This window comes from Arachis ipaensis, chromosome B03, assembly GCF_000816755.2.
Source record: "Arachis ipaensis cultivar K30076 chromosome B03, Araip1.1, whole genome shotgun sequence".
Classification (NCBI taxonomy): Eukaryota; Viridiplantae; Streptophyta; class Magnoliopsida; order Fabales; family Fabaceae; genus Arachis; species Arachis ipaensis.
This window is the reverse complement of record NC_029787.2, coordinates 30,826,946-30,840,441: the sequence shown is the minus strand read 5'-3', so window position 1 is coordinate 30,840,441 and position 13,496 is coordinate 30,826,946. Positions and strand designations below refer to the sequence as shown.

The 13,496-nt window shown below is 32.0% G+C and overlaps 1 protein-coding gene across 7 annotated transcripts; it reads left to right on the top strand.

The window, feature by feature from the left end:
- Positions 8,902–12,742, top strand: LOC107630249. 7 transcript variants are annotated; one of them, XM_021118631.1, is made up of 7 exons: positions 8,902–9,722; positions 9,827–9,944; positions 10,629–10,634; positions 10,716–10,807; positions 11,143–11,362; positions 11,470–11,536; positions 12,164–12,742. In XM_021118631.1, the coding sequence occupies exons 2-7, from the start codon at positions 9,938–9,940 to the stop codon at positions 12,405–12,407; spliced, it is 636 nt and encodes a 211-aa protein (XP_020974290.1). In that variant the 5' UTR covers positions 8,902–9,722; positions 9,827–9,937; the 3' UTR covers positions 12,408–12,742. The 7 variants fall into 7 exon arrangements, 6 of the variants coding, with proteins under 6 accessions (XP_020974290.1, XP_020974289.1, XP_016188828.1 ...); XM_021118630.1 differs by having other exon boundaries at positions 9,819–9,944; XM_016333342.2 differs by lacking the exon at positions 10,629–10,634 and having other exon boundaries at positions 8,903–9,722.

Here is a 13,496-nt window from a genome sequence, read left to right as displayed (position 1 = left end):
TTTATAACTTTCACGGCCTTTCTTTGAAAGCCACCTCCTACTTGCTTTCTTTTCTTCATACAAGATCTTGAAAGCCACCTCCTACTTCCTTCTTTCTCTTCATATGTGACTTCGAGAGAGGAGGACAAGAGAGAAAAAGTTGAAAACGCCATAACCTCCAAGTTTCAAAAGTTCGGTCTCTTGATTCTAAAACTCCAATGAAGATTCTAAATCGATTAAATTGTTCATGTATTCTTCCTTTTCACAACCATATTAGATTTGTCAAGGTGAAAAATTCCTTCCTGAATTTACAATGAGAATTTGGTTATCATATATGGATAGGTCTTTGGTGGCCAAAGTTATAGTGGCTAAAAGTGATTAAGTTTTGACTGACTAATAAACACGACCAAAATAATGTGTATATCATGTGGGTTTTTTTTGAAGAAAAAAATCTGTTAGTATTTTTTTGAGTAGATAATTCCAAAACCGTAATAGTTGGGTCTTAGTGTGAAAATCTATTATAATATTAGATTAATAAAAGATCATTAACTATTAATGATAAGAGTAATCTAAAAAAAATAAGAACTAAATCATGTAATATTTATGTGAGCTCTTACTATTAATATATTTGTGACATGAATTATATGAGAATATAAATTTATAAAATATTAAAATTTTATAATAAAATATTTTTATTTTGAATAAAAATAACTATTAAATAGTATTGTTGATTTTATCATAGTTATTATTATTTTTTATTATTATTATTATTATTATTATTATTAAAAGAGAAATAATAAAAAATTACTAATTTTCAAAAATTTCTCTTTTATTAATAATAATAATAATAATAACAAGAACAAAAATAATAATAACCATGATAATATCAACAATACTGTTTAATAGTTATTTTTATTCAAAAAAAATATTTTCTTATAAAATTTTAACACTTTATAAATTTATACTCTCATATAATTTATGCCACAAATACATTAATAATAAAAGTTCACATAAATATTACATAATTTAATTCTTTTTTTTATTACTTTCATTATTAATAGTTCATGATCTTTTATTAATCTAACATTATAATAGATTTTCATACTAAAGCCCAACCATTAAAGTTTTGGATAGGAATTATCCACTTAAAAAATACTAACAGATTTTTTTTCCTTCAAAACAAAGGCTCATATAATTTTGGTCAGTCTATTTACTCTTTTGCTCTGCTACTCACTAACAATAAGGTCTATTACTCTAACTAACAACCTTCACCCAACTCTCCACATGTCATGTGTTCATTCGTCAGTCAAAATTTAGCCATTCTTAGTCACTATAACCTTGGCCACCAAAGAATTACCCATCATATATATCATAGTTCATAAGTTGGTTTTGATTGAAAATTAGAAAAAAAAAATAGCCAAACATCATCGAGAGAAAACCGGTAAAGTAAGCAAAAACAAAGAGATAAGGTTCAGTAAATTAATTATGAATTGATTGTATTTTGATGCTTGATAGATGGTTGATTATTGAACACTTGAAACTAGGTGTTTATGTGATATTTTGATGGATACTGGATGGTTAAAATACCCTGAGATATCATGGGAGCTGGGCGCCTAATTATGTGAATACCATGGGTGATGGACGCCCTCCCCTGGGACATCATGGGCGCTGGGTGCCCAACTATGTAAACTCCTTGAGTGCTGGGGGCCCAACCATGCAAATTTCATGGGCGCTAGGCGCCTTGTTATTTAAAACTCTGGGCGATGGGTGCTCAGTGTTGGGCACTAGGCACCTATGTTTTACGACAATTTTCACGCTTCAAAGGTGCTAAGCACTGGTTTGGGTACTAGGCACCAAGGTACAATACAACGAGGTTTCGTAAATAACTAAAGAAAAATATAACTTGGTGAAATTCAACGTTGAAAGTGTAATTAGTTCAATAACTGAAAAGTTAAAATATAATTAACTAAAATTTAGGGACTAGAATATAAATAACTAAAGTATTATGATCAAAGATTAATATTTAAAAGTTAAAGGTGGTAACAAAATTAAAATAAGAGATGAAAATATGAAAGGTAAATAATGTAAAAGTTAAGAAATATAACAGTAATTATAGTAAAAGATGTAAAAAGACAATTTTAAAGCTGAGGATTTAGAGGTTTTCTTCGTAAAAGACCTAGGACATGGTAAGAGACAATGACAAAGATTAATTAAGATATTAAGAGTAAACAGAAAAAGAGTAAAGGCATATGAAAAGCATAGAATAGAAAATGAATACCGAAAGAATTGTTTTAGAAAGAGGGACAATAAAGTGAATTAAGAGAAGTTACAGAGAAAGAACATAAAATTTAAGGGCTGAAGTATGAAAATGAAAGAGATGAATGAAAGACTGAATAATGAAAGTGAAGGATTACCATGTGTTCATAACACACGCAGCGGAAGAAAATAAAGTAATCCTTAAAGATCTATTTTGTGCTTAAACTTTATTCCAATAATATATAGATAGTAGATCAGATCTAAAATACCTGAGTACGCTAGTAAAAATCACTTTCTCCTTCGGCGGTTTTGTAGATTTTATATTTGTTTCTTTAAAATTTTATACAAAGACCACGCTTTATATAAATATTAAGAGAAAAAATAAAATTAACAGTGAATTCAGTTTTAAGACAATCTGGTATAATTGATTTTTCACTAGTTTATTTAAGTAAATTATAGAAGGTATGACATTATGAATTCAAAATTTACGGATGTCAGTTTTAGTGGATTCACAAAGTAAAAAAGCAAATCTTATTAATAAAACTATTATGAAGATTTTTAATAAGAGCAGTGTTATATGACTAACAAGTATTATCATTTTTTGTCAGCACTTAGTCGTAGAGGCCGAACTAGATGAAATATTAGAGGGGGTCAAAAATATTTACACAATAAAATAAGACTAAAATAAAAATTTTAAGGGGGTCTAAACTGAAATTTACATATAATTTACATGTAAAAAAATTAAAATTAGGGGGGTCATTGCCCCTTTCCTCCTACCTGGCTCCGTCCCTGCTTAGTCGGTAATAATTTGTACTCATATTTATAGAGATTTTGTACACAATAAACATACATTTTACACATATGTTTATTAAAGTTTTGCACATACACATGAATCATTACCATTTGCACTCAAAAATTTTAGAGTTTGAACATATAAATTAATAAAATTTATCTGTTAAAAATAATTTAGTATTTATATTCACCAAAATATAAACAAAACTACTAAAAATTACTAATTTTCAAAAATTTATCTTTTATTAATAATAATAATAATAATAATAATAATAATAATAATAATAATAATAATAATAATAATAATAATAATAATAATAATAATAATAATAATACCATAAAATTCTTCTCCAAGAATTAGACTCACATACATTTATGTGCATAGAGGTAAAGGAATAACAACCCTTGTTATTCTCTTTGTCTTTTTTCACATTCCTCTACTCTTGGCATACATATATATAGTATGAAATTTGTTACTGATTTTAAATTTGATTCTCAATTCAAATTTAAATCATATCTTGTTATTTTAAACTTGAATCTTTCAAATTTATGAATCATATCACAACTCAATTTGAAACAGAATCAGTTAGGATCTCATCCACATTTAGAATTCAAGTTTAGAAATAGAATAACTTCCCTTGGCCAAGGTTTTATTCATCTCAATCATTATAATTATAGAGCTCAAACTCTTTACCGAGAGTTGACGGATTCCTTATTGACTAATAATTAATTCTACAAGTATTTAAATCATACTCAATATCCATTCAACTAGCACCCTAAGGTATTAGGTGTTCGGAATCAAAGTATAATAAATACATTGTTAATTACTATGACAGTCGCAGGTCAAAGGAAACTCTATTACCATGTTCATCTTGAATGTCCTTTTTAATAATCCTATGACCAAGAACAATTTAGATTAAATTATAAAAGATTTATCTCTCAATATTATGATCACTATCACAATGATAAATCTCTAAATTTAATCAAGGACCTTATTATATTAACATTTTAATATAATAACAACAACAAATTATTTGACACGTGATTGATTGGATTGTGGTCATACTACTTATTCCCAACAATCTCCCACTTGCACGAGAGCCAATCATGATAGATTGGATATTGGGCATATTATTATCACAATAATCTCCCACTTGCACTAGAGCCAATCAATCATGTGTATAATTTTTCAATGCACATTTGTGTTTATCAAAACTCTTTTGACCTTAAACACCTTTGCTCTTGAGCATATGTGCTCGATTTTTTTTTTTGTGCAAAATATACCTAATGTATAATAAATATCACATTTTCTCAAAACATGAAATCTCCCACTACAATAGTGCGTAATTTTATTTTAAGGACAATACTTATTGAACATGATTATAAAAAAATCTAAGTAACCATTAGATCTATCTTTATAGAATTGTATCATTATACAAATAGGATATATTTTTTTTTTTTGAAAAGTTAGTTTGACGATCAAACTTTTTATACTCTCAGAAAGTATATCCTCTATTGAGTGGTATATAATTCTAATAAAAGTAATTGCACTCCCACTCTTTCTTTAAGATGGAATCCCTTTCCTAAAAAGGAGTTTAACCTCTTATCACATACACTTTATCATAAGAAGAGTGATAAAAATAATATCATTATTTCTTTAGGGTAACCAATAAATCTCATTTATCGGACCTAATATCAATTTTATTGTTGTGCAATCTCTTAACACATATAAGACATCTCTAAACTTTAATATTCTTGAGTTTGAGCGTATGCCTTTTCCATATCTCATATGGATAAAAAAATTTATTTAGTAAAAAATTTGTTAATTTAGCAATATTTTTAAAACGTAGTCCAAATATTTAACAAATATTGATCCTCAACTAAATAAAATTTCATGTTTCTTTAAACATGATGGAGTACATAGAGTACTAGTATTTGTGCGTTAAGAGAATCTCATTCTCTATTCAATAAAATATCAATTAGATATTAGAGATTTTACTTTAAAACTCTTATAATAAAAATACTCAATATTTTTATTATTGGTCAAACCAACCCTTAAGAACAATTTTGATTCGCATCCTCAATACTCATGTTGAATTTTTCTAAAAAGATCACAAACCTTAATCATATTAAGGAAAATTTTGTTTGTAACAAAATAAATATCTAAAAATGCTTGCAAGAACAATTCTCGCTAAAGCCATTTGCCTAATAGCATTCCAACTTCTAAAGTTGTTTAATTCAAAATATATTGTCCAATACTCCCACTAGTTTAAATAAAATCTTTGATAGTCATACTATCTTACTTTGGGCACTATACATCTTCTCAAGATGTTCAGTAATAAATAGTGGGTATATGCTTTTGAAATTAGAATTCATGATTGTCAAAATAACCTATATTGCAATAAAACAATAATCCAAATACTTCACAAGTACTAACTATTCCGTCCCCAATCTTATTGGAAGATATCATTTGAGTAGGATTATCATCTCAATAATAACCGTACCCTTTGAAAAAATAATTCTAAATTATAGCCAATATATTACTTTCAAGTATGCCATACGAAAAATTGACATATTTAAAAATTTAAAATATGAAAGTAAATCAAGAAATCTATATTTCTAGCAAAAAATTATTTAGAATCGTAAATGAGTACCTTGGTTGTCAAGTTGTTACTCATACCTATTCCAAATAAATATGATTAAATTGTATCACATACAATTATAATCCCAAATAATTATCTGGTTGTCAGACAATTATTTAACTGAATTATATTTTATACCCCTAGGTTGTCTAGGTTCAAGTATAAAATTAATTCTCCTTATACATCATCATATGCATAAATAAATTCTATCTTTGCGTACAAGTCTCCTGGTTGTCAGGTTGCTCCTTGTAAACAAGAGATAAATTTATTTTTGGCAAACTCCTAACTTTTAGGATGTATCTCAATTGTTAGAGAATTTCTACCAGTATTCATGGATTAAATTTTATACTCCTAGATTGTCTAGGTAAAATATAAAATTAAATTCCTAATACATCAAATGTATATACTGATTATTATCTTGAAATAAAACTCCTGGTTGTCAGGTCGCTTTTTATAATCAAGAACATTAGAAAACTAATTTCTAAAATTATAGTGTTCAAAACACATCAATCAAATCAAAATTTGATTTTTCATGTACTAACATTTAGCCTTAAAAATTATCAAATCAAATTTGACCTTTATATATACACTTATATATATAAGAAACAAACAAAAGATATTTTGTATCTTATTCCTTTTATTGTGATCAAAATCACAATAAAATTTAATAAATAAATAAAATCAAACAAAATATTTGATTATAAATATAACTTTTATATTAAAAGAATGATAATTTAATCACAATTAAATAATTAAAATAAATTAACTATTAATTTATTAGAAAACCATCTCAATAGAAATAACTGCATCAGATGCTTAAAAAAAGTTTGAATTAATCCTATTAATTCACAAACTTTAAGAAAATAGGAATAAAAATTTAAACACAAAAAAAGCCAAAGCTCTGATACCACTGTAGGATTACTATATGTTCATAACACGCAGCGGAAGAAAAGAAAGTAATCCTAAAGATCTATTTTGTGCTTAAATTTTATTTCAATAATTTAATATATAGATCAGATCTAAAATACCTGAGTACGCTAGTAAAAATCACTTTCTCCTTCGATGGTACGAAGGCGCTATGCGTATCCACACCGAGACCAACCTTTAATAACAACAACAAATTATTTGACACGTGATTGATTGGATTGTGGTCATACTACTTATTCCCAAATGAAAGGAATGACTGAGAATGTTAAACGAGTTACAGATTGCTTGGCAAGGTCGAGAGGGTTCCGTCCCGGTTGCTCAGTGCTTGAATGTATTGATACCATCTTGCAAGGCCTTGCGGGTCCCATGAGGGCTGGCAAGGATCTACTTTTATAGCCTTGCTTTTGGGTACCATCTTCGCGAGAGTGGTATTTAAAGACTGGAAATGTACATGAACAAAAAAACAAAGTAGTGCAACACGAAATTTTTTTAGAAGGTCACCCATCCAAGTACTATGTCTCCTAAGCACGCTTAACTGCAGAGCCTAATGGGATTTGGTGCATTACAGTTGGCATTATTGAACCTACCAATCTATGTGCACACAACTATCATAAACATACTGTCCGACATTGAGTAATTTGGCGAAGATCTGACCACAAAGCCCCGCTTTTTGGTATCCTTCTTGTAGGGGGTGTTTAAAGATTAAGGGTGTAAATGACCAAAAAAAGGAAAAGGAAGTGCAACATAAGGAATTTGCAGGAGGTCACCCATCCTAGTACTACTCTCGTCCAATCATGCTTAACGATTGAGTTCTTATGGGATATGATGCGTTAGTACAAGTATGGTCGCACCAACCATTGAACACACACACAATTGTCATAAGAATGTGGTCCGGCATCGAAATATTCGATTTGTGAGGACCTGCAAGCTCATGAGGATATTATAGGAGGTCACTCGTCCTAGTACTATTCTTTTTCAAGTAAGCATAACTAAAGAGTTCTAATGGGATCCAGTCATTACTGCCAATATTATCGTACCTCTCAATGTACGCGCATATAATTGTCATAAGGATGAGGCCCAACATCTGAGTAATTCAATTTGTGAGGCCTTGCGGGGCATATGGAGGCCTGTGGATGATCTGGCTATGGAACCTCACTTTGGGGTATCCTTCTTGCATAGAATGGTATTTAAAGACCAATGGTACACATGACAAAACAAAAAAAAAGTGGTACAACAAAATTTCATAAGAGGTCATTCATCCTAGTATTACACTCACTCAAGCACGCTTAATTATAGAGTTCTAATGGGATCTGGGATATTACTGCTGGGATTATCGCACCTGCCAATATATGCATACACAATTGCCATAAGCATGTGGCCCATCATCGAATAATTCAATCTTCGAGGTCTTGCGAGGCCCATGGGAGCTTAGCGAGGATCTGGCTATGAAGTTCTGCTTTTGGGGATCCTCCTCACGAGAGTGGTGTCTAAAGATTGAGAGTATGCATCACCAAAAAAATGGTGCAACATGAGGACTTCCTAGAAGATCATCCATCCAAGTAATACTCTCGACCAAGCCTGCTTAACTGCAGAGTTCTTATATGATCTAGTGCATTACTGCTAGTATTATCGAACCTGCCAATCCATGTGCACACAATTGTTATAAGCATGCGATCCGACATCAAGTAATTCAATCAGCAAGGCATTGTGGCCCCCAGAGAGCCTGGTGAGGATCTGGCCATGGAACCCCGATTTTCGATATCCTCCTCTTCGGAGGGGTGTTTAAAGACTAAGATTGTTCATGACCAAAAAGAAAAACAGGTGCAACACAAGGATTTTATATGAGGTCACCCATTCAAGTACTACTCTCATCCAAACACGCTTAATTATGGAATTTTTTTTTTAACAAACAAGGTCAATACAATAAATTGATTTAATTGCGGGGTTTTGATGACATCTAATGCATTAGTGTTGGTAAGATCACGCATACCAATTTACACTACAAGAAAAATACCCATTCAGCCACACTTTTTTTAAGCTACATTTGAAAAGCGTAGCCTATTCATAGAATAGGCTACGCTTTTCTCCGTGTTGCCTTTTTATAAGAGAAAAGGATACACAAATGTGGCATCATTTAAAAAGCGTAGCCTTAGGTATTATAGAAATCACTTATAAAGCGTAGCCTTATGTTGATATCTATAAATACAATTTTCATACCAAAGGAAACACTTTTAAAGAGTAGCATATTTGTTAAGTTTTGGATACGCTTTAAAAGCGCTGCCTAATGTAAAAATGCCAAATACACATGTACAGGACACTTAGTGAATTTTTTTTGTTTCTTTTTATTTCTTCTCATCATCGAAGCCCTGCACTCTATCTTCGTCATTCCTTCCTTCCTACCAGAGCACCAAATAACAAAACCCTAGCCGCTTCTTCAATCTCCCCGTCATTGTGCCCTCCTTCATCGTGCGCCACTGTCACCGTCTCACTCGTCTGCTCATCGTTCTTAGTCGTGCTCTGCCGCCGTTCATCCATCTCGCAGCTCTTCCTTGTAAGGTTGTGAAAACCCTAGCCTCCACCGCGCCGCCATAAATCTCACCGTCGCCGCTCGTCGCGCTCAAGATCGCCACTAGGTTCATCGTTCTCGAGGTCCCTCGATCCCTCGTTCGCCAATGTTTTCTTTCCAGTCCCGTTTCGCAGTTCTTCGCCGTCGTCCTTTGTAGTGTTTGTCGCCAGCTCGCCGTCTTCGAAGGTCCATGCTCTGTTCGTGGCTCACTGTAATAGTGTAATGACATTGTTCGGTTTTTTGCTCTGTTCCTAAGGGTTATTGATCTTTGAATTATTCTTGAATGTTTTATGTTTTCAATTTTTCATTCATTGATTAATTGATTGTTGATTAGCTCTTACTGCTGTTTGTGATTATTAATTGTAAATATGCTGCTGTGCTGCTGTTCTTTGTGCTTTTGTGACTTAATTGTGATTATATTGTGCTGTTTGTGATTATTTCATCCTATATTATTGTTAGTTAACTGGTTTTAATTTTGTTCCTGGGGTTTGAGTTTCTTCTCCAAACTCCCCGGTTGCCTTTGCTCCCTCTGTCTTGGTCCAGAGATTCCGTCTCCACAGGTCGTTTTATTACTATTTTATTTTAATTAACGAGATTGAAGTGGATGTACTATAATTGCTTGAGGTGTGTGATATATTTGATTAATGTGAATGAAGAACACTAGGTTGAGTTGAATTGAATTGAATCATGGATAAGAGCATGTTAACTGGTTTGGAATCACTTCCAGAAGTTGATCAGCAAAGAATGGTGTCCATGATGTAACAGGTTCAAATTTATGATAGGTACTTCCTCTTCACTCTATCTGTTAACTAATTCCATGTGTTTTAATTTGATTTGTGTGTAAATTAATTTAATTTGTTTTGGATTATGATTGGATGAGAAGCTAAAGGATGGTGCATGGTCTTATGTAGAGCTTGCTAGAGAGTGAGTGATATGAGGACATATGTTTTAATAGTTTCAATTATTCAATGGTCTTATATCTATACATATATTTTCTTGCCTTTTAATAGTAATACATAAAAAAATTAAACTAAAAAGTAATAAAAAGTAATAAGTGTATGCTTTTTTAATAGTTTGGCATACAAATGCACTTAATTCTCTTCTGTTTTATAACTAGTAATTAAATATGTCATATAAGAAACTGAGTTAAGTGTATTTAGAATATTATTTGTGCACTTCTTTAGCTGTACATCCGTTCCAAATATGGATGCCAGTAGTTCTATCATTCTCAATTCTTCTTGGCAAATTTTGTGCACATAGATATCCAAATCAGTTAGATATATCTATGTTAATGAGTTACAAAATATAAATCTGATTAACTTGTTTCTAAATTATTGTTAACAAGTATAGACTTTTTGACCTGCCCTTCTCTTGTGGTTTTTTTGCTGATATATAATTCAGATTTTATCTCAGTTGAAGTAAGTAACCAAACAAGAAATTAGCCTTATTAGCCTTATTCTATTTAGTTGCAGGTAGTTCCTTCATTCTTGTTAATGCTTTGTTTTCCCCTTTCTGCAATCAAGAAGTGCTCTCATTAAGCGATTCCTGTGTAGGTTCGGATATATATCAGGAGACTCTTGCCAAGGCACTTGCAAAGCATTTTGGTGCAAGGCTACTAATTGTGGATTCCCTTTCACTACCTGGTGTACGTTTTCTCAGATATTCTTTTGCTACTTCTTATTATCTGTTTGTATTGTTGAGATGATTTCTTCCTAAATCGCGCAATCAAGAAGTGCTCTCATTATGCGATTCCTGTGTAGGTTCGGATATATATTAGGAGACTCTTGCCAAGGCACTTGCAAAGCATTTTGGTGCAAGGCTACTAATTGTGGATTCCCTTTCACTACCTGGTGTACGTTTTCTCAGATATTCTTTTGCTACTTCTTATTATCTGTTTGTATTGTTGAGATGATTTCTTCCTAAATCGCTGTTAATATAAACAGAATAATAATAATTTTTGTTATGTGATTGATATTTCAGGGAACTCCATCAAAGGAAGTTGATTCTGCTAAAGAAAGTTCAAAGCCTGAACGACCATCTGTGTTGGCCAAGAGAAGTACACATGCTGCTTCTTTAAAACATAGTAAACCAGCTTCTAGTGTTGATGCTGAAATTGTGGGTGGATCCACAATAAGTTCTCAGGCTATGCTGAAGCAGGAGGTTTCTACTGCTTCATCAAAAGGCACTACTATTAAAACAGGTGTGCTGTTTTGTTGTTAAAAATTGAGCAACTATCTCCAAATTTACTTCCTATTGTACATATTGCATAGCACCTAAAGGTTAACATGAGGCTTAAATAATTTGCAGGTGATCGAGTAAAATTTGTTGGTAACTTCCCTTCTGCTGTCTCATCAATACAAAATCATCCTTCAAGGTACTTTGTCTGATGGAAGAATTATTCTGAATACAATTCAGTCAATCTGCATTTGATCTGAACTTGTGGAGAAGAGAGATCTTTTTTATCCTTTTTGTTGAGGAGGCTATAACCATTGAAAATCATTCAAAAGAAGATTAAAGGAAGAATATTGAATTTCTGATTGACAGCAATTTGTTTTGAGTGGCATGAGTGTACTTTTCTCTTTTGTGAATATTATTGCTTCTGAATTTGAAATCACTTTGAAGTGGTATCTTTCAGTTCAGTTGCAGCTTTGATATATATGCAGACTTTTATTGTGATCTTTGTGAATATTCCTACCTGCTGATATATATGCAGACTTTTATTCTGTTTCTTCTGAACTTCCAGCTTTGGTTAATAAGGCTAATTTCTTGTTATTAACTTATATTTTTCTGGGCTTGATCAGAACTATACCTTTAGTTTATGGCTTGTTCATTATTTCAGATACGGCACTTATTTAATTGATCTGCATTGATTTATTTAATTGCTTTATAGAGATAACCAATGTGCATTGACACTTTTGCTTTAGTTTTTCTACCTTATTCCTAATTTTTCTATATGCATATCTTCCCACCAGACTTCAATTGATGCTGCAAACTATGACAGGGTGATGTTACTGGGTGGAAGAGCGCCAGAGTATCTTGCTCATGATCCTCTTGTGGCACTGGTGATCAAGCTTTTCAGTTCTGGAAAAGCACTTACTTCCATTTGCCTCAGACAGTTGATTCTGGCGGCTGCAGGTGTAGCTAAAGATCACAAGTTTACCGCTTTTCCTCCTGTTAAACCAGCACCGGTTGCCTCTGGTGCTTATTGGGTTGAACCAGACACTAGCAACAGTGGTGGATGGTAATCTCATTACTGCCGCCACTTATGAAGGGCACTCTGAATTTATTCAGCACTTTGTAAAGGCACTAGCAGGCAACATAAGTGGCTCCAACAAAAAAATCCTCTTTCTTTGTGGGGTATGTTCAAATGATTTTCAGGCACATACAACTGATAGGAACTTAGTACTCAGGGCACTAAAGTCTTTGTTTATTCTCTTTTCTTTTATTTATTTTAATTTTAGACTTAATTTGTAATCCTCTTTATATTCATTGATACATGGAAATTAGTAGTTTAGACTTTAGACATGTTTCATTTTTTTCTCTATTGTTGAATGATTGTTCAATTGGATAGTTGGATCTATTGTTTTATGTACTAATATACTATATCATTATAATGCTTGTGAATCTTTAGAATGTATTTACTATGCTTTGCTAGAATATTTTTTAATTTAGTATAATTGTGTATTTATTTTTATTTTTATTTTATAAGATTTAACTCATTTAATTAAAAATACAGAATTATATATGTAATCATATTATTAAATATTATATTGTACAAAAAATTATTAGAATATTATATATATATATATAGAAAATAAAAAAAACAATGAGGGATCTAAGGCTACACTTATAAAAAGTAGCCATGGTATACAATGTGGCTACGCTTTATAGGTGATGCAGTAGTGTTGAAAAGCGTAGCCTATTCTGGCAAAAATGAAAGCTGAAAAGCGTAGCCTTTGGTCTTGGACAACATCACTTAAAAAGCGTACCCTATTCCCAAACGCCAAAAGCGTAGCCCTTGGTGCAGAAAAGCGTAGCCTTTGAGAATAGGCAACGGCCGAATAGGAATCACCATAAAAAGCGTAGCCGTAGCCCAGAAAGCGTAGCCGTAGTCTAAGGCATCATTTTTTTTTTACTTTTGGCTACACTTTTTAAGTGTACCTGAATGGGTGTTTTTCTTGTAGTGTTACATACATACAATTGTCATATGCATGCGGCTTGATATCGAGTGATTCGTTCTGCGAGGCCTATTCGTTCTGCGAGGCCTTGCGGGGTCCATGGGAGCCTGATGAGGATCTGGCCTGAAGTTCCCTTTTTAGGTATCCTTCTCACAG

What these genes read in the sequence shown, in the direction of transcription:
- LOC107630249 (XM_021118631.1), top strand. An exon ending in ATTCCCTTTCACTACCTGGT is followed by an intron (nt 10,808 to 11,142) that starts GTACGTTTTCTC and finishes TTGATATTTCAG; the next exon opens with GGAACTCCATCAAAGGAAGT. An exon ending in AGGCACTACTATTAAAACAG is followed by an intron (nt 11,363 to 11,469) that starts GTGTGCTGTTTT and finishes AATAATTTGCAG; the next exon opens with GTGATCGAGTAAAATTTGTT.